The 16,849-nt window shown below is 45.7% G+C and overlaps 1 protein-coding gene across 2 annotated transcripts in view; it reads right to left on the bottom strand.

Annotated features, from left to right (window-relative positions):
• The window catches only part of ATP7B (ATPase copper transporting beta), a 41,532-nt gene extending 24,925 nt beyond the window's left edge, over positions 1-16,607 (bottom strand). The window contains exons 1-6 of one of the 2 annotated variants that reach the window (XM_054975133.1): positions 16,258-16,607; positions 12,159-13,368; positions 9,864-10,109; positions 6,265-6,428; positions 4,578-4,739; positions 66-142 (exon numbers count right to left, since the gene is read on the bottom strand). In XM_054975133.1, coding sequence (XP_054831108.1) covers positions 66-142; positions 4,578-4,739; positions 6,265-6,428; positions 9,864-10,109; positions 12,159-13,368; positions 16,258-16,482 — 2,084 coding nt within the window. In that variant the 5' untranslated portion in view covers positions 16,483-16,607. The remainder of the gene's footprint in view (positions 1-65; positions 143-4,577; positions 4,740-6,264; positions 6,429-9,863; positions 10,110-12,158; positions 13,369-16,257) is intronic. The other variant, XM_054975142.1, reaches the window with a different exon arrangement.
• Positions 16,608-16,849: the final 242 nt, after the last annotated feature.

The following is a 16,849-nucleotide window of genomic DNA, read 5'->3' as shown; positions in this document are numbered from 1 at the left end:
TAACTGGGAAACTATTAATTCGTTCTCTGTCAGCTGTACCATTTCTCATTCACAGCTATACTTACTGTTGGATCTCTTGTTTGTGATCTAAGCTGTGATCCCGTGGACCCTTTTTAACCAAAGATGCTTGAAAACCAATTCCCTTAAAAAAAAAAAAAGGAAGAAATGTTTGAACTGTCACTCATGATGCACGTCAGGATCTGCTGTGAGGATACTTGGTCTGGCTTGCACTCTCTCCCGGGGCTACTCTATCTTTGGGGACTGAAGACAGATATTAGCTTTTCCTATCGTACCTCCCCCGCTTGGCACAACCACACAGTTTAAACTGCTTCTGAGAGCAAGATGGAAAGCATTGCCCTGGATTTGGTCTATCACAGTTTCTAAAACTAGCAAAACCTATCCGGACAAGGATTTGTGTAAATTAAAACAAACAGGGGCTCTCATTCTTAATTAGGGTCAGTAGCTTTGATTAGCATCAGTCCCTCTAACATGACACCCCAAAGACATGTGGACTAAGATATTTTACTGTGTTCCACAAAGCCCAAAGATTTCAACCTTAATGCCTCTTCTAGTACTGCAGTTCTACAGAGATATATAAAAACATGAACTATGACACCACGACAGACACAAGAAGAAAATTTAAAGGACATGAATACACATATAAGTACTAGCAAAAAAAGTTATTGACCTTGAGTAAAAATGAGAGTGGAGATTATTTGGACTAGAGCTCCCAGTTCCTTTCACCAAAGGTAGTTGCCTCTTCCTAGTAAGCAACCAGCAAAAATTACTAATACATAGCCTTACAAGTAATAACAAGCTCTTAGGTGCTGCAACAACTGTTTTCTTTCCAACTCCTTTCACAGTAGCTTGCACTCTCATACTTGAGACAACCCACCAAGGAGGTTTTCAAAGGTTTCTGCTTTCAGTGGTTCCTTCTCTGCACCAGTGGAGTTCTTCAGCAGGTCTGCTAAAGACCTCCTCCATGTTGTAAAAGGTTTGAGGGAATGTTCTAGGACACTTAGTACCAGGGCTGGATCGAGGGGGGGGGGGAAGGGGGGTAGCCTGTCCCCGGCACCGCCAAAGAGGGGGCGCCGGGGGTGGCTGCCAGCTGCCCAGGAGGCTGAGCGTAGGGTTGGGAGACCCTCGCCAGCCCTGCCGATGGGGTGGCTGGCTGGCTTGCTGCGCAGGACCTCCCAGCCCTGCGCTCAGCCACCAGCCACGCGGGGGGGGGGGCTGAGTGCAGGGCTGGGAGGTCCTGCGTGCGCGGCAAGCCAGCCAGCCACCCCAGTGCACGCCCGCACCGTCACCAGTTCCATGGCTGACCGGGCGCTGGAGTGGCCGGCTTGCCTCACATGGCTCCCGCCTCGCATGGCTCACAAAAGTGACATCATCACGCAGTGCCGGGAGCGTGAGCGCTCTGCGCGCGCAGAGCACCCAGGCAAGGTTTGCCCCAGGCGTCTGCGCACCTGGATCCGGCGATGCTTAGTACGACCACACAAAGCACTGGCCTTTCCCGCATTTTGTTAGGCTCAGCTCCTTCTGTTTTGGCTAGCACTTGGCCAAACTCGGGAGCCTTAAATTGAGTGGAAAGGGCTTAACAATGTTTTAAATAGATACGACCGACAAATTACATGTCACAGGAGGACTCATATCATATGTAGTTTAACTCCAAGATGGAAAAATTACCGAATGTTACAACCCATTCGTTGCCCAATAGCAATAAGCAATACATCCGACTGGCAGAGGATCGTATAATCAGGTCATTTAGCCACCCAGAAAAGGCTAATATATGTGAATTATGAATGTGAATACTCAAATGGCATCCTTTATTATTTGCAGTGTGAAGAGGCAGTTATTAGAACACTTCTAGATTAGAAAGTTTTTTGCAGGGGAGAGGCTGGCATAACTTCTTTCCCATGGCCAGTCGCTATTCAGCATTAAAAAAATTCATATTTTGCCAAGCTTGCCTAGTTTACAACCGAATTTCAGCATTACACTCCACCCATTTTTTCCAGAACACTGCATTCAAATATATTAGCATGCCAGAGTATATGAAATAAAAAGAAACTTTTAAAAAAAATCAAGCCTGCAATTAAAAAAGAGAAGGCAGCAACACATACATATATGCTGGACACACAGAAAAGATCAGCAGCACTGAAGACAGTGAAAGTCAACAAGATGAAAACACATATTATTGTATAGGATAGCGTGTGCAAATATTGTATCCACCCAAAAGAGAACACTGAATGTAAGATGAGCCCCCCCCAACACACACACAAAAGTTTTTTTTAACTGTACATAACTCATTGCTTTGTGAATGTAATGTAACCCTCTATTTTTTCCAAAGTGGGAAAAAAACCCTAGTCTTACTTTCTGGTAAATAGGGTACTATATACCTCATACTGAATTGCATCTTCCCTGAGTTTCAACTCAGTCTCTTCCAACTCCCTCCTTACTGTGGCCATCACCCGACATGAGTGTTCTTAAAAGCCTATAATAAAACCCAACATAACCTTTAGCTATCCCCTGTCTATCCTTTCACCACTGGTAAAGCTAGTAGGCTATAGCCCATTGCTTTTAAGACAGGCAACATCCCTCAATTTGATGCACCTTTATTGTACCCAGGCCTCTCTCTCTCTCTCAGACACACACGCAAAAGGGAAACAATAGTGCTATTTATTAAAAGGAAGCTATATGAATGCATATTGATTTCATATAACCAGTACCTATTCTACTAATAAGGTGCAGTAATGTTGATCTTTAGGTCTGGATCACTAAATTAGGAGTCTGGTTTGTCCCTTTTCTCCTTTATTATCAATTTAATTGAAATGTTCCTTTTAAATTTTTTAAAATGTTCATATTAAAAATTAGCATATTGGGCAACTTGACAGTCATTCACAGTTTTCATACTGTCCGTTGTTTAAAACTACAGAGATCCAACCTCACTAGACTAGAAACGATTTTGAAGACAAATCTTTTTACCTCACAGACACCCCTGTCCGGGGTCTGAGGCACAGCCCCCGGCCTCAACAAGAGGAAGCAGGGGGAGGCAGCCAGGAGACAGCAGTCCTGCCACCTCAGCCAGCAGCCAGGGCCAGAACCTGCCTACACCAAAGGGAGAGGGCAGAGGCAGGAAGAATTGGGACCCAGCAGCAGCCCAAGCAGGGCCTTACCTGCAAAGGGGGAGAAGCAGCCACAGCAACTCAGAGCCACGCCCCAGCATCCACCCCAGCTTGAAGATGGCAACCTGACTCAGGAGGTGCTCAGAAGCCAGCCCCTCCGGGTAGAGCTGCTGAGGGCACTCTGTGGGAAGAGCTGGGCAGCCAGCCAAGGGGCCGCAGCTGGGCCCACCTTCCCTAATCAGCTCAGCCAGAGAAGCCCAGTAGCCAGCCAACATGGTGCAGCTGTGGCTGATCCCGGCAGCCCAGCCAGCTACCCCTGCTGCAGCAGCTTGAGACAGCCCACGGCCACGCCAGGGCTAGAAGACAGCAGCCTGGCTCAGGAGTTGCTAGAAGCCAAGCCTCTACAGGGGGGGCTGCCACAGGCATTCTGCGGGAGGAGATGGGTAGCCCCGCCCAGCATTGCCAAGCAGGCAGCACGGAAGCTGGCTAAGGCAGCTCCTCGTGAGCAAGGCCAGGCAAGCTCAGTAGCTCAGAGGCTGGCTGGGGCAGCCCCTCGTGAGCAAGGCCAAGGAGCCCTCAGCTGGGGATGGCTCACACTCAACCCCACCCTGCCAGCTAGGCAACGGAGCCCAGAAGGGATTAGTGGTTGGAGGGAAACACCTGGGGGAACGCACAGCTGGGCCCGGTCAGGAGAGGGAACAAGCCTGGAAGGAGGGCGGGGTGGAGATAGGAAGCCCTATAAAGGGTGGCTGGGAAGAGCTCTGGGGTGGTGGGTGTGAGTGAGGAGTGATGATGTGGAATGAGAGCAGTAGGATGCAAGGGTGGAGGCTTGGAGGAGAGTTCTGGAAGGAGGAGATGGAGGACACAGAGGGTAAGCAGGCCAGGTTGAGCAGGCCAGCGAGTGGACTGAGAGGGAGTCTGGGTGAGGTATACCGCCCCTCCTTCCACAGAGCAGGGTCCTGCAGAGTCCCTGGCCCCCCTGTGATGTCAGGAGCAGACCGCCCAGTGCCACGCCCAGCGGCAGCCGCGGCAAGCCCTGACAACCCCCACATGCTGTCTGCACCTTCATTCTACCGTCTACAGCAAAGCCTTCCTATAATACCAGTTAATATCGTATCTAAGGCGAAAGACTTTGGTGGCAGCGAAAAACGTTTGGGGATTCTGAGGAAATCAGGGACCACTACACCAAACTGACCTGGTTAAAGTAGAGAAAACTAGAAGCTCTGTGTGTACGGGAAAAAGGAGTGTCGTTTTTTGTGGTAAAAATTCAAGGTAATGTAAGGAGGAGTGGTAATAAATATTCTAGGTAGTTTAAAAAGAAACACAACTATTATGTTTTGGTTTTCCTTTCTTGAGAAGAGGTGGGATAGAAACTGAAGAAGAAACCCCACCACTACAAAGAAACTTAATTTCTAGAGCATCAATGAGTGTTTTTATTTTTAAAACATAACTTACCTCAACAATTTTTATAATATCTCGAGGACCAATGATTTCAGGGTCAAAGTGGACACGGGCTTTGGAAGTAGCCAGCACTACAGATGCATCAAGGATGCCAGGTGTTTTGACAAGTTTAGATTCAATGTTGTGCACGCATGAAGCACAAGTCATCCCTAGGACCTAAACAGATTTACAGTTAGTGTGAAGAGACGAAATGGCCCTTCTGCTATATCAGACCCCAGATCCACCAAGCCCAGTGCTTGACTGGTAACACCTCAAGATCTCAAGCTGAGATCTATCCCAGATTCTTTTAAATTGGAGAGGCCAGGAGCTGAACTTGGAAAATTTCTGCATGCCAATCATGCAGAAGGCTGAGGTCACTCCCCTTAAATGCTATTTTCTTCGAATTTCCATGGCTCAGCCTTTCCTTGACATAAAGACTTCTCCGACGCTCAGAATCATCCCTCTCTAGCAATGGGGCCAGAAGCAAATGGTGACGTGCTTCATGGAGATTTTGGAAAGAGGTTGAGCCTTCTCTTCCTGCCCTCAGTATCCTAGGTAAAAAACTAAAGCATCAGGAATGGTTCTTGGGCCACTAGATGACCTGGGTTCACATAGCAGGGCAGGGCCTTTGACAGAATCTATACATTTCTCCTTCTTGGAAGTAAGGTGTGCATTTCCCTGCAATTGGTCAGTGGAGTGGTTGTGGTTGATGGGGAATGGATCTGCATGCAGAGAAAGCGTGGGCCATGCTCGCCTGTTCCCAAGGAGGACCAAAGCCTTTGAAAACTCTGATGAGTTTTTTTGTACATCTGCTAGGGTTGCCAGCTCCAGGTTGGGAAATTCCTGGATATCTGGGGAGTGCAGCCCAGAGAGGGTGGGCTTTTGGGAAGTGAGGGACCTCAGCAGGGTATAATGTCATAGACTCCACCCTCCAAAGCAGCCATTTTCTCCAGGGGAACTGATCTCTGTGACTTGGACATCAGATGTAATTCCAGATCTCCAGCCATCACCTGGAGATTGGCAACCCTATCTCAGATGTTGTGGTTGATTCAGGCAGTTACTCCTTACGTGGCACTGCTAGGGGAACTCAAGGGGGAAATAGGTGTATGGGGGGGAAGAGTGACCTGGGCTCCTCTTATGTAACAATGACCTCCCAAAATCCAGGGTAGTGGCAGTGGTTTACCAAGCCCCCACCTGTACAGGAGTTATTTGCAGCAGGTGGAAAAGAAGCAAAAAAGGGGAGGGGACCAGGGCAGTCTGCTGGCCACAAAAGAGCTCTTGGCTGGCTCTCCTGTTTCAGGGTTCCCCTGCTTCCACATCAGTCATTAACATTGTTACTCACCCTCCCATAACACAAAACATTTATTTGTTTATTCATTTAAAACATTTGTATGCCACCTTTCCACTCAACTAGTGTTCCCAGTGGCGTGAACATCACTACACTAAAAATTTTAAAACATTGTAAAACCAATTTAAATTTAAACAACATTGAAAAAGTACAGAAATAATTCAATAAAAGCATGCGCGTACACAAACAACACCAAGAACAGAGAGGAGAGGAGGGACAGTAAGTTATTCACAGTCTGAAATTAGGAGTTCAGATATATGGACTTGAAACTCAAACGGCACAGATTTCTTTTTTCAATGCATCCGTTTCGCTCATTCCCATCAGACAAATGATGGCCTACCCTGTGATATTCACCTTCAGATCTATATTGCCATTTGCATCAGGGTCATCTTTTACGACTGAAGCTTCAAAGCCCAAATTTTCAATCAGCTGGGCTATTTCCAGAGGCTGAATCATCTCCGGCTTATATTTTACTTCAGCTTTCCCCGCCATCAAGGCCACAAGCACAGAAACTATTCCTACAAATGACAGAATTGCATCAAATACAGATCACAAAACAGGGAGGAAAAGCAGATGACACATAGCCAGCATCTTAAGCCACACATTCTCAGCACTTGATGAACAAATGGGTCACTATAAAGGCACTAAACACTTTAACTAGGGCTGCCAGACCCCCGGTGGGGGTGGGGGATCCCTCCTCTTATGTAACAATGACCTCCCGAAATCCAGGGTAGTGGCAGTGGTTTACCAAGCCCCTGCCCCTCCCTACCTGGCCAGCGGGGGGGGGTGCACCTTCCATGCGCACACCCCCGCGCACAACAATCGCCAGGATCAGGCCTGTTTTGGCCTGGATCGGGGCCCCTGTGGAGCGTGGGAGCGTTCCTGCGCTCCACAGGGACCCACAACGGGCCTGATCTGCGCCCAAACGGGCCCAATCCGCGCCCATTTTGGCGTGGATTGGGTCCGTTTTGGCGTGGATTGGGTCCGTTTTGGCGCAGATTGGGCCTGTTGTGGGACCCTGCGGAGCGCAGGAACGCTCCCGCACTCCACAGGGGCCTAAAACGGGCCTGATCCGTGGCAAAACGGACCCGATCCGTGCCAAAATGGGTGGGGTGTGTGGATCGGGCCCGTTATGGGCCCCTGCGAAGCGCAGGAACACTCCTGTGCTCCACAGGGGCCCACAATGGGCTCCATCCGTGCCCAAACAGGCTGCGTGGTGATGTCACTGACGTCATCACGCTTGCAGGAGTGCACCCCCCCTCTCCAGGTAAGAGCCAGGTCCAATCTCCTGCTGGGAGATCGAGGGGGCCTGGCAACCCTAACTTTAACTGTAATACTTTTCAGCCAAACCACCAAAATGTATAGGAATCAAGTGACATACATATACATCCCAGGCCAGTGACAGCCTGTATTTCTGAGTTTAGCAGAGTTCACAAGACCCCAAGATATTCAGCATTCAGTAAAATATGTTTCTACCTTTGTGGTTGGGAGGGAAAAAGTTAAAGTATTTGAAATTTCTACTAAGGCCGATTTCCACTAGCGTTAAAAAAAAAATTGTATTTGGTAGCAGTTAACATTCTCAATTGATTTTGCACGTTGAACATAATGAATTTGCATCCTTTTGGTCAAAAGTTAAAAACATCCCCAAATTCTCATGACTTCACTTCCAAGCCATGACTTCCGCAGAGGCTTGACACAAAGACTTTGGGTAGATAATGGTTTCCCCAACTATTTGTCAGAAAAAGCTTCACCTGCTCACTTTTGGTGCATCAGTCTGTGTTCTTAACAAGGCAGAGAAATGAGGTTAGTAAAAAGAAGGGTTTGTTTCCATATTTAAAAAAAAAATTACCAATGCAATCTCTCATTCAGTGTTAATTCTAGGGATCCCACGTTGTGGGGATCCCCCACTTCCACCCTCTGCCCCCCTCGCTCACCTGGCTGATGGGGAAGAAGGTGGGGGAATAGGTCTTCTGGCGTCTTCCCAGGGCGGCATGACGACGTCACTCCCAGGAGTGATGTCATTGAGCAGGGGCCAGGAGTGCTCCTGCACTTCACAGCGGGCTGATTTGGGCCCCAAACAGGCTCATTTGGGGCCCAAATTGGCCTGCTGCAAAGTGTGTGAGCGCTTCCAGCCCCTGCGCAATGACTTCACTTCCCAGAACTGATGTCATTGTGCCACCTTGGGAGAGCATGCAAAGACATCCAAAAAGTTGAGTGCCAGGTCCCCCCCTCCTGCCAGGAGGATAAGGGGACTTGGCAACCCTAGTCAATTCCAACCTAAGCCCTTTAATTTCCACTCTGCAAGGAACTGCGCTGTACTATGACCTTCAGGCACTCCAAATACTTGAGGAAGGCTTCCAATGGGATTCAAATTTCACCTCTACCAGGAACTTACTAGCTGGCTTCTGGCAAATTCTCACCTAAAATCCAGGGATAATGAGACTAGCCTATCTTATATGGAAGTTGTAAAAATAATAGAATTTGTGAAGCACTTTGAACACATACTACTACTACTTCTACTACTACTACTACTACTACTACTACTACTCTCTCTTAATCATTGCACTATAAGTTCAAAACCCCAACTTTCATTTCCTAGTTGAAGCAAAGATCCTGAAATGCACTGAAATATTTTTCAGTTAAAAATAAAATGCCCAGAATATATACTGTGCACACTTTTCAGCAGACCTTCATTTAGAATCAGCATATTTCTGAATGTCTCTTACACATTCAATAGAGCAGCCTGCAATATCCAATTGACAAACTTGAAATGAAACATCATGCCCATTTAATTACTAAACTATAAACGTAAGATGGGGCATCTATCATAACTGTCTCATGTAAGGACTCAAAAGTGTCTGGCTCAAAAATTCCTCTTGAAATGCATTAGGGATTTTGCATCACATTTCTAACTGTGAAAGGGAACTTTAAACTTAACAGCATTTTCTCCTGGCTTTGTGTTAACTTCTCTGCTTTTACTGTGTCCTTCCTTGGTGACAAGTACCATTATCCTCATCTTTTCAGGGAGGCCTTGGGCTGAGGGAATAACCAAGCAACAAAGATGTAAGAGGCTCACAAGCCAACTGAGAACTCCTGGGTTAATGGAGGGGACTCTTAGCCATAACACTCCACTCCATATTCAGTAACAACCTGCAGGACTCTTGTATAAAAACACAAATTAAAATAAGCTCGGACTGAGATCTTATTCTAGCCCTCGCATGGCATGTTGTTTGGCTGTTGGCCAAAGAGTGCACAAATCAGGAAGTAGAATGCGTACAGAATGGATCCAATTAGTAGAAGATGGCACATTTTCTGGCTTTACAATATAAAAACCGAAGTCTTTCACCTCAATTTTTTACTCACTCAAGTTTTCTTTTTTTATCATTCACTTTGGATCTGCTCTTTTCTAGGGCCCCCTCAATAACTCACCTACAAGTAGGGTTGCCAACCTCCCGTGGGGGCCTGGAGTTCTCCCGGAGTTACAAGTGACCTCCAGAATACAGAGATCAGTTCTCCTGGAGAAAATGGCACCATGTCTCCTCTGAGCTCCCTCCCCTCCCCAGACACTACTCCCAAATTTCCAGAAATCTCCTAAGGCAGAGTTGGCAACCCACAAGATATACACTTATCCCAATCCTGCCTTTTGTTAAAGAAGTCAACCTGCCACTGTAGGCATTCTTCCTTGGCAACATGTACACGAATTAATGGACTTGCTTCCAATGTGAAGAACTGAAGACGATGTGCCCCCCTTTACAGGCTATGCTGATCCTTGTTGCTAACATCTATAGAGATGAGAAAATAAGCACTTTCCATCTACTGTCAGGATGCCAAACCACCTTTTAGAAGTAACCACATTCTCTGCCCCAGACCAGTAGGAAGCAATTCAGCAGCGCTCAAAAACCACCAACTCACAGCACCAGAAAGAGAAAACAAAGCAGCATTAGTCATTTTACCATTCTCTTTTTGCAGATTCTTCTCAATGTTTGAGACGCAAGATGCGCACGTCATGCCCGTGATCTGCATGAAGCATTTTTCAGTGGTTCCTGCGCTAGGTGGCTTTGGACAATCACGGCGCAAGTTCTCTTTTTCCGGGACAACATCTGCAGGTGGCGATTCGGAAAGAGCGTTGGTTTTCAAGGGAGCAGAAGCTGGGTCACTGTCCTCTATACTTCCAGCAGTAGGTCCTTCAGTGCTGGTGTCTTGAAAAGGGACATCAAAGTTACATTAATGTGAGCGAAGACCCACCACAAAGAGACATCCTATTTCTGGGAAAGAAGGTAAATGGAGAGAGATCTGGAAGAAAAGAACAAGGACAAAGATCTAGTAGAAGACCTAATAACAAGTGGAGAGGAGAATAATGTAAGCTGTTTTGGGTTCCCATCAGGGAGAAAGGCAGGGTATAAATGAAGGAAAATAGATTAACACCAAAAGGAAGCCCTTGTCTGGATAGTCCAGGTGAGCCTGATCTCGTCAGATCTCAGAAGCTAAGCAGGGTTGGCATTGGCCAGTAATTGGATGGGAGACCTCCAGCAAAGACCAGGGTTTGCCGAGGCAGGCAATGGCAAACCACCTTTGTTATTATCTTGCCATGCAAACAGTAACGGGGTCACCATAAGTCAGCTATGATTTGAGGGCACTCTCTATCACTCCACCATAAGGAAAGGATGGATCTAAAGAAGCTTGGATAGGTAGAGAAGAGAACGGGACGCCAATTGTTTTCATACATTTAAGAGGCTGTCAGATAAAGAAGTTGCCAGATTTTATAATGCAGGGAATGCAAAGTTACACCTACTGCTGATTCATGCCTTTCAGGAAGGGATAGACTAATTCTTGTGTCCTTGTGTCAGATGCTGAAGATGCACCCAATATAGGGAATCTATGCTGGCACAGTACCTGCTGGGCACTGCTAAATATACCTTTACACTCCAACAGCTTCCCTCCTAAGGGGAAAAAGTGGGTAGAATTAAGACAGTGGCAGGAGAGAAGTAGAAGTTAGTCAGAATCCCATACTTGTTCGGGGGTCTCTCTCACTTAGACTACAGCATAATGGTATTTTTGCAAAAGAGGTGGACTACGGTTAGCTGTTAATGCTGTTACTGAAGTCCCTGGAGAGCCCAAAACAACTGCTCCCATATACATACAGCCATGACCGAAGCCAGGATTCCAATTCACTCAACGTCCAAATAACCCCAGAATGCCATCAGGCGTATGCAAGACCCAGCCAGGACAGTTGAACGATACTAGCATTCTCAAAACACCTTTAAGTACCCTGCCCAGAGAGTTCAAATGCAAACATCCATTAGGAACCTCAACCTTACTCATGAAAGTTGGGTTGCAAGGACAAAACACAAGTATGGAAGGGAGATAGTCAACCCACGTTTCAAAGTAAGGTGCCCCAGTAAGAAAGGAGATGGATGTGCAGTCCTCCTGTAAGTTCTGTTCTAGATCAGATAAGGACCCTCAAGCTCAGTATTCTTTGGAACTATCATAGGAACGAGCAAGCAGTAGCTACACAAACTCAGCAGATCCTTCGCTGGACCTCCGTCTTCTGTGTACAGTTTTCCTAGACACCAAAGCACACTTCTTATACTGCATATTACTTCATGGGCCACCTCTATTGCCACTCCAAGTGACTGATGGTACAAACAACCCAGTTAAAGTTTGCCCTGTTTCTCATTCCAAGTCCAATGTGTCCATGGAATGTTGGTGTCCAGTTTTAAAACTTTACCGTAGGTTCTCCTCTCACTCACTCACACCCAGCCCGCCCGAGAACAAACCACTTTCAATGTCCAAACTTGAGCCAACTGTCTTTAATGTGATTAATCCTACACTGCTAATTTTAAAAAAGCACGATTGTATTCATCATCTCATGGTCAAACTCGTATGCTCCAGATTAACCGAAAGTTACAACAGCTGTATCAAAATAACTTTTTTTTTGGCTGCTTGTCTGAGACCTTTCTCTGAGAGCCTCACAGTTAAAAGGACTGACTGCTGGCATACAAAATGAACCCAATACACATTTACAATCTGTTTCTGAACAGAGCCTCATGAGTTCCACTCTATATCTTAAGACAGAGCAAGACCAGTGCTCCAGGCCACTGGCCTAGCCAAAGCCAAGCAATAAAATAGCTATTAGGCCTAAACGGAGCTCCTGAGCAACGTTTCTTGTAACTATAAGCTACTTCCAACAGGCTCATTAAATGTCTCTACGCCAACTTTGTTCAGAGTTCTCAAAAACTGCACAGTACCTGTTAGGACGGAAGCCTCAAATCCCATGTCTTCTATAGCGGCCCTCAGTTCTTCTGAGTTTGTTAGGTCTGAATTGTAGCATATGGTTCCAGCCCCTTCAGCTAAAGACACAGATACACGGGCAACCCCTTTCCTTTGTGATATCAAGCTTTCAATGGATTTGACACAGGAATCACAGGTCATTCCGCTAATGTTAATCACAGCAGTGCTGGATTCACTTTGGGGGAGATCGGTAGGACAAGAGAAGGAGGATATTGCATGTGAGGGAAGCACTCCGTTAAGATCCTCAGTTCTACTAGAAAAGGATACTTTGAAGTGACCCGGAGGAAGGGCTTGGATGGCGTGCTGCAATGAAGACGGGGTGACCAGGTTCTGGTCAAACCACACAACAGCACTTTTCTGTTCCAAAGACACTTGAATACGATGTACTCCAGGCAAGTCTGAGATTGACTTTTCAATGGTGTTGATGCAGGATTTGCAATGCATCCCTTCCACAGCCAACTCAACAACGGAGGGGTCGTTTCCATCACTCTCTGTGGTATCTCCGTCACCATCAAGCCCACCTGGCATTCTTACATCGACCTGCTGCAAACGCTTCATGCCAATCACACCAAGTTTTAACGGGACTTGCTTGCGCTTAATAGTGCTTTTGTATCCCAGGCTGTCTATGTTATTCTTTAATTCTTCAGGCTTAATTGCATAGGGACGATAAACAATGAAAGCTTCATGGTTGCTGAGGGCCACTTTGATTCTCTTCACACCCTGTAGTTTCCCAATCTTTCCCTCAATAGTGTTGGCACAAGATTGACAGGTCATGCCTTCTATCCTTATCTTCACAGAAGCATCGCTGGTCAATTGCCTTGAAGAATTTGTTGCGTCTGCGGTGGTGGCGTCAAATCCCATGTCGTTGATCTCCTGGCAGATCTGGTGGGGGCTTATTTCCGCTCCCAAATATTTTACCACAGCATTATTTTGCTTGAGAGAAACCTTGATATCCCCAATACCTTTCACCTTGGAAATTCTTCCCTCTATGGATTGTACACACGCTTGGCAAGTCATTCCTGAAATATTGACCGTAACAACATCTGCTTGAGAATGAAGAGAGGGCAAATGTTCTGAGTCTTCCTTAAAGCCAATGTTGTCGAAGGCAAACTTGTGCTTCATCGTTGATGCACGTAAGTCGATGGTTGAATTGTCCCCTGATATGGTCTAGAGAGAAAAGAATAATTTATTTTAGATTTTTAAACGGTATGCTATATGAAATGGTTGAATAACCTGCAGAGTGACTGACGGGTGCTAATAATTCTATCATTGTAACCGCAAAGGCATCAAGCATGGGTGATGCAGGGACAACGGGAGAATAAAAAATAGGACAAGGATCAAATTCTTCCCTCTCTCCTCCCACACATGCTTGTTTGCCTCCACTCAATTGTAGATAGCGACTTTGGAGAATGGGTCAATAGCAGGGTTGACTGAATTGCAGTTCTTGTTAAACCCTTGTTAAATATTCTCAAGGAATGGGAGAGTGTTGACCCACCAGGTCTTAAAGTCATAGTTCTGGCGTGAAGTTTGCTGCATAACCTTCAACGATGTGAACATACAGTCTTATCCCCTCTACAAGGGTGAACAGTGAAGAATTAAACTTCACCAGGACATTTTTGCTTGCACTGGCTTTTGGAATACAACAGAACATGAAATAGCAAAACGTAACTAACCAATGACTATGATAATTTATCTCTTTGATTTTTACATGTTGACAATGCTATGCACCCCTTAAAAATCTCTAGGCAAGGCATAAGTAAGGCTGCCAACCTCTAGCTGGGGGCTGGAGTTCTCCCAGAATTACAATTGATTTCCAAACGCAGGATTGTCAGTTTCATTGGAGGAAAAAAGCAGCTTTGGAGGGCGGACCCTATAGCATCTCATCCCAGTGGCGCTTCCTTCCCTCCATCTTCCCCAGGATCGGCCCCCTAATCTCCAGGAATTTCCAGAGTTGCCAACTCTGGCTCGGGAAATTCCTGGAGATTTGAAACAGTGCCTGGGGAGAGTGGCTTGAGAACTCAGCAGGGACATGATACCACTTTAAGATTTCTATTTTTCCTAGATTGTATGGTATACCTTCTGAAGCTGCTGTTTGGTTACCCTAGAGATTCTCCCACACATACATTCATTAGCCGCCCAGGAAAATAGAAAGATAAAATGGATGACCCTGGACTCATAGTACAGGAGCTCAGGGTGGTACACCTGATACCCTCTCTCCTCCATTTTATCTTCTGTGGGAGGACAAATCGATAGAAATAAACAACACAGATGTTATTTGTTTCCTAGCGGTGTTGGATCATCAGAAAGTTTTTCCCCAATCCATTGATAGCTTTTGCAGTCCTTTTATTTTTCCAAGCCTTCCCCCATGTTGCTCATTCTGCTTCCTCTTCCCCCACCCCCAGCAACTACCTACACTAACAAGATAAACCCGTCCTGCTGGCTTTTCCAAGTTGTACCTAGGCTTGGAGCACTCTTTCCCTGTACTGATTTTGGACTAAATATCTTGCATGAATTCTGTAAATATTCTTTGTTTAATGCAGATAACAGCAGCTAAAGAATCCATATTCCCCTCCCTCACCCTTGTCAGGCTAATAGAAGTTGTAGGAGGAGGCTTAGATGAATAAATTCTTACTTCTCTTGCAGCAGGTTATGAAGGAAAATAAAGATTTCAAGAAATCCAACTACACAATGTATAGTTCGGCCCTTCCTTTCAGAAATGCTGAGAGCCTCGCCTGCCTACTACGTTTCATAAATCTGATTTGACACATGTATGTAGGGTTGCCAGCCTCCAGGTAGTGGCTGGAGATCTCCCAGAATTACAACTGGTCTCCAAGCCACAGAGATCAGTTCCCCTAGAGAAAATGGCTACTTTGGGGGGTAGACTCTATGGAATTATGCCATGCCAAGGTCTTTTCCCTCCCCAAACCCCACTTTCTCCAGGTTTCTCCAGGTTTCACCCCCCAGATCTCCAGGAATTTCCCAACTTGGAGCTGGCAACCCTACATGTATGTAATGGGGCTCAGCTTTGAAAAACAGCAAACCCCAAAGCTCTGTTGCCAGTCTTAGTACATTTTAAATATCTGAACGTATCACGCTGCTTACCGCCAACTGTAGAACATACAAAACAGAAAAAACAAAAAACCTATGGTTCAGCATTCAGCCTCTATATCAAAGCAGCAGACACTGGCTTTATGACAAACTAACGAAGTGCAAACAAACCAAAGATACAAACTTATTCCACTAGATGGAAAATGCAGCAGCGTCTTTTAAGATGAAAGTTACCTGATGCCCGAGTTCTAATCTGGGCCAAGTTACATTTATGCTTAGTACAAAGGACTCTGCCGTAAATATTTTTAAAATGCCTTCTCTACTATATACCACCCTAAGTTCCAAAACCACATCAATAGATTTATAGACAAATTAAAGTGCAGCTATTGCTCAAATTGCTGCAATTTGTTGCACGGGTAAAGGAGAATTGCTGGTGTCAGTTTCCGATAAGCAGCTTTCCGATAATTATGGAGCAATTACAATTATTTTCAATTTGTATGCTACCTGCAAATTGATGCTTAGCAGCTACTTGAGTAAATCATTTAAAAAGGGAGCTGGCTAGCTGGTGCAAATAATTCGCCTTTTAGGGCCATTCGTTAGAAAATCCTCAATGGAAAAAGAAAGTTTTATTTTCAAAAGGACAAAGAGAAATGGCAGCGGGACCTAAATGTATCATCAAAGAACTCTGCATGAATCCAGAACCATTTGCCACTTAAATATAAACGATTGATTAGCAATTTATTATTTCAAGGGCCATTGAAACGATACTCTCTGCATGGGATGGTGGAAAGTGCAACCAAGTCACAGCTGACTTACGGCAATTCTTCTTGGAGTTTTGAAGAGACAAACAAAGGTGGTTTGCCATTGCCTGCCACTGCATAATGACCTTGGACATCTCTCCTTTTTAAAAGGTATTCGAATATCATGTACCTCTTTTTCTTAAAGACCCAAACAAAATCCGAACAAAACAAGATTACAAGCACACTTCCCCTGTTCCCTTAAACCGACCTGTCTGCTATTGCTTCCTAGCACTTCTGGGAAGTTATGGAAGGAAGAGATTTCCTCTTTCCGAGAAAGACCGCTTGTCTTCATAGGACATTCTCCATCCTCCAGCACACGGAGCTTTTTAGAGGGCTGCTGTTTGCGGAAAGACACCAGAGTAATGTTTTTGTGGTTTAAAGTTGCCAGTGAGGATTGGCTCTCTCTCAAATAGCTCGTGGTTTCCGTTTCCATTCCCTTGTCAAATTTAAAATACCGGCAAGCCAAGAGGGGGGAAAAATTTGCTTACAAGCTGCTGTTCGGTATGTAACTGCATTAACTTTCCCCCACTATTTCTACACCCATCTGTAAGCCTAGATTAACTCCCCTCTGTTTTTTTTCGTAACCTGTGGGTTGCACTTGGCTGCATACATTTCCAAACAGGTTTGTGTGTTTCCCACCAATGGCTATCCTTTCACTCAACGAGAAACTGCATTCAGCACTATTCATCTTTGCACACGGCTCTCCTGAGTCCTCAGTCAAGGCTGCCTTTCACAACCTTGTCAAATATGACCTCTGTGAGGCAATCGCGTGTATAATTAACTCCGCCAGCCAAATTTTC

This window comes from Eublepharis macularius, chromosome 1, assembly GCF_028583425.1.
Source record: "Eublepharis macularius isolate TG4126 chromosome 1, MPM_Emac_v1.0, whole genome shotgun sequence".
NCBI classification, from domain to species: domain Eukaryota; kingdom Metazoa; phylum Chordata; class Lepidosauria; order Squamata; family Eublepharidae; genus Eublepharis; species Eublepharis macularius.
This window is presented reverse-complemented; position numbering and strand designations above follow the sequence as displayed.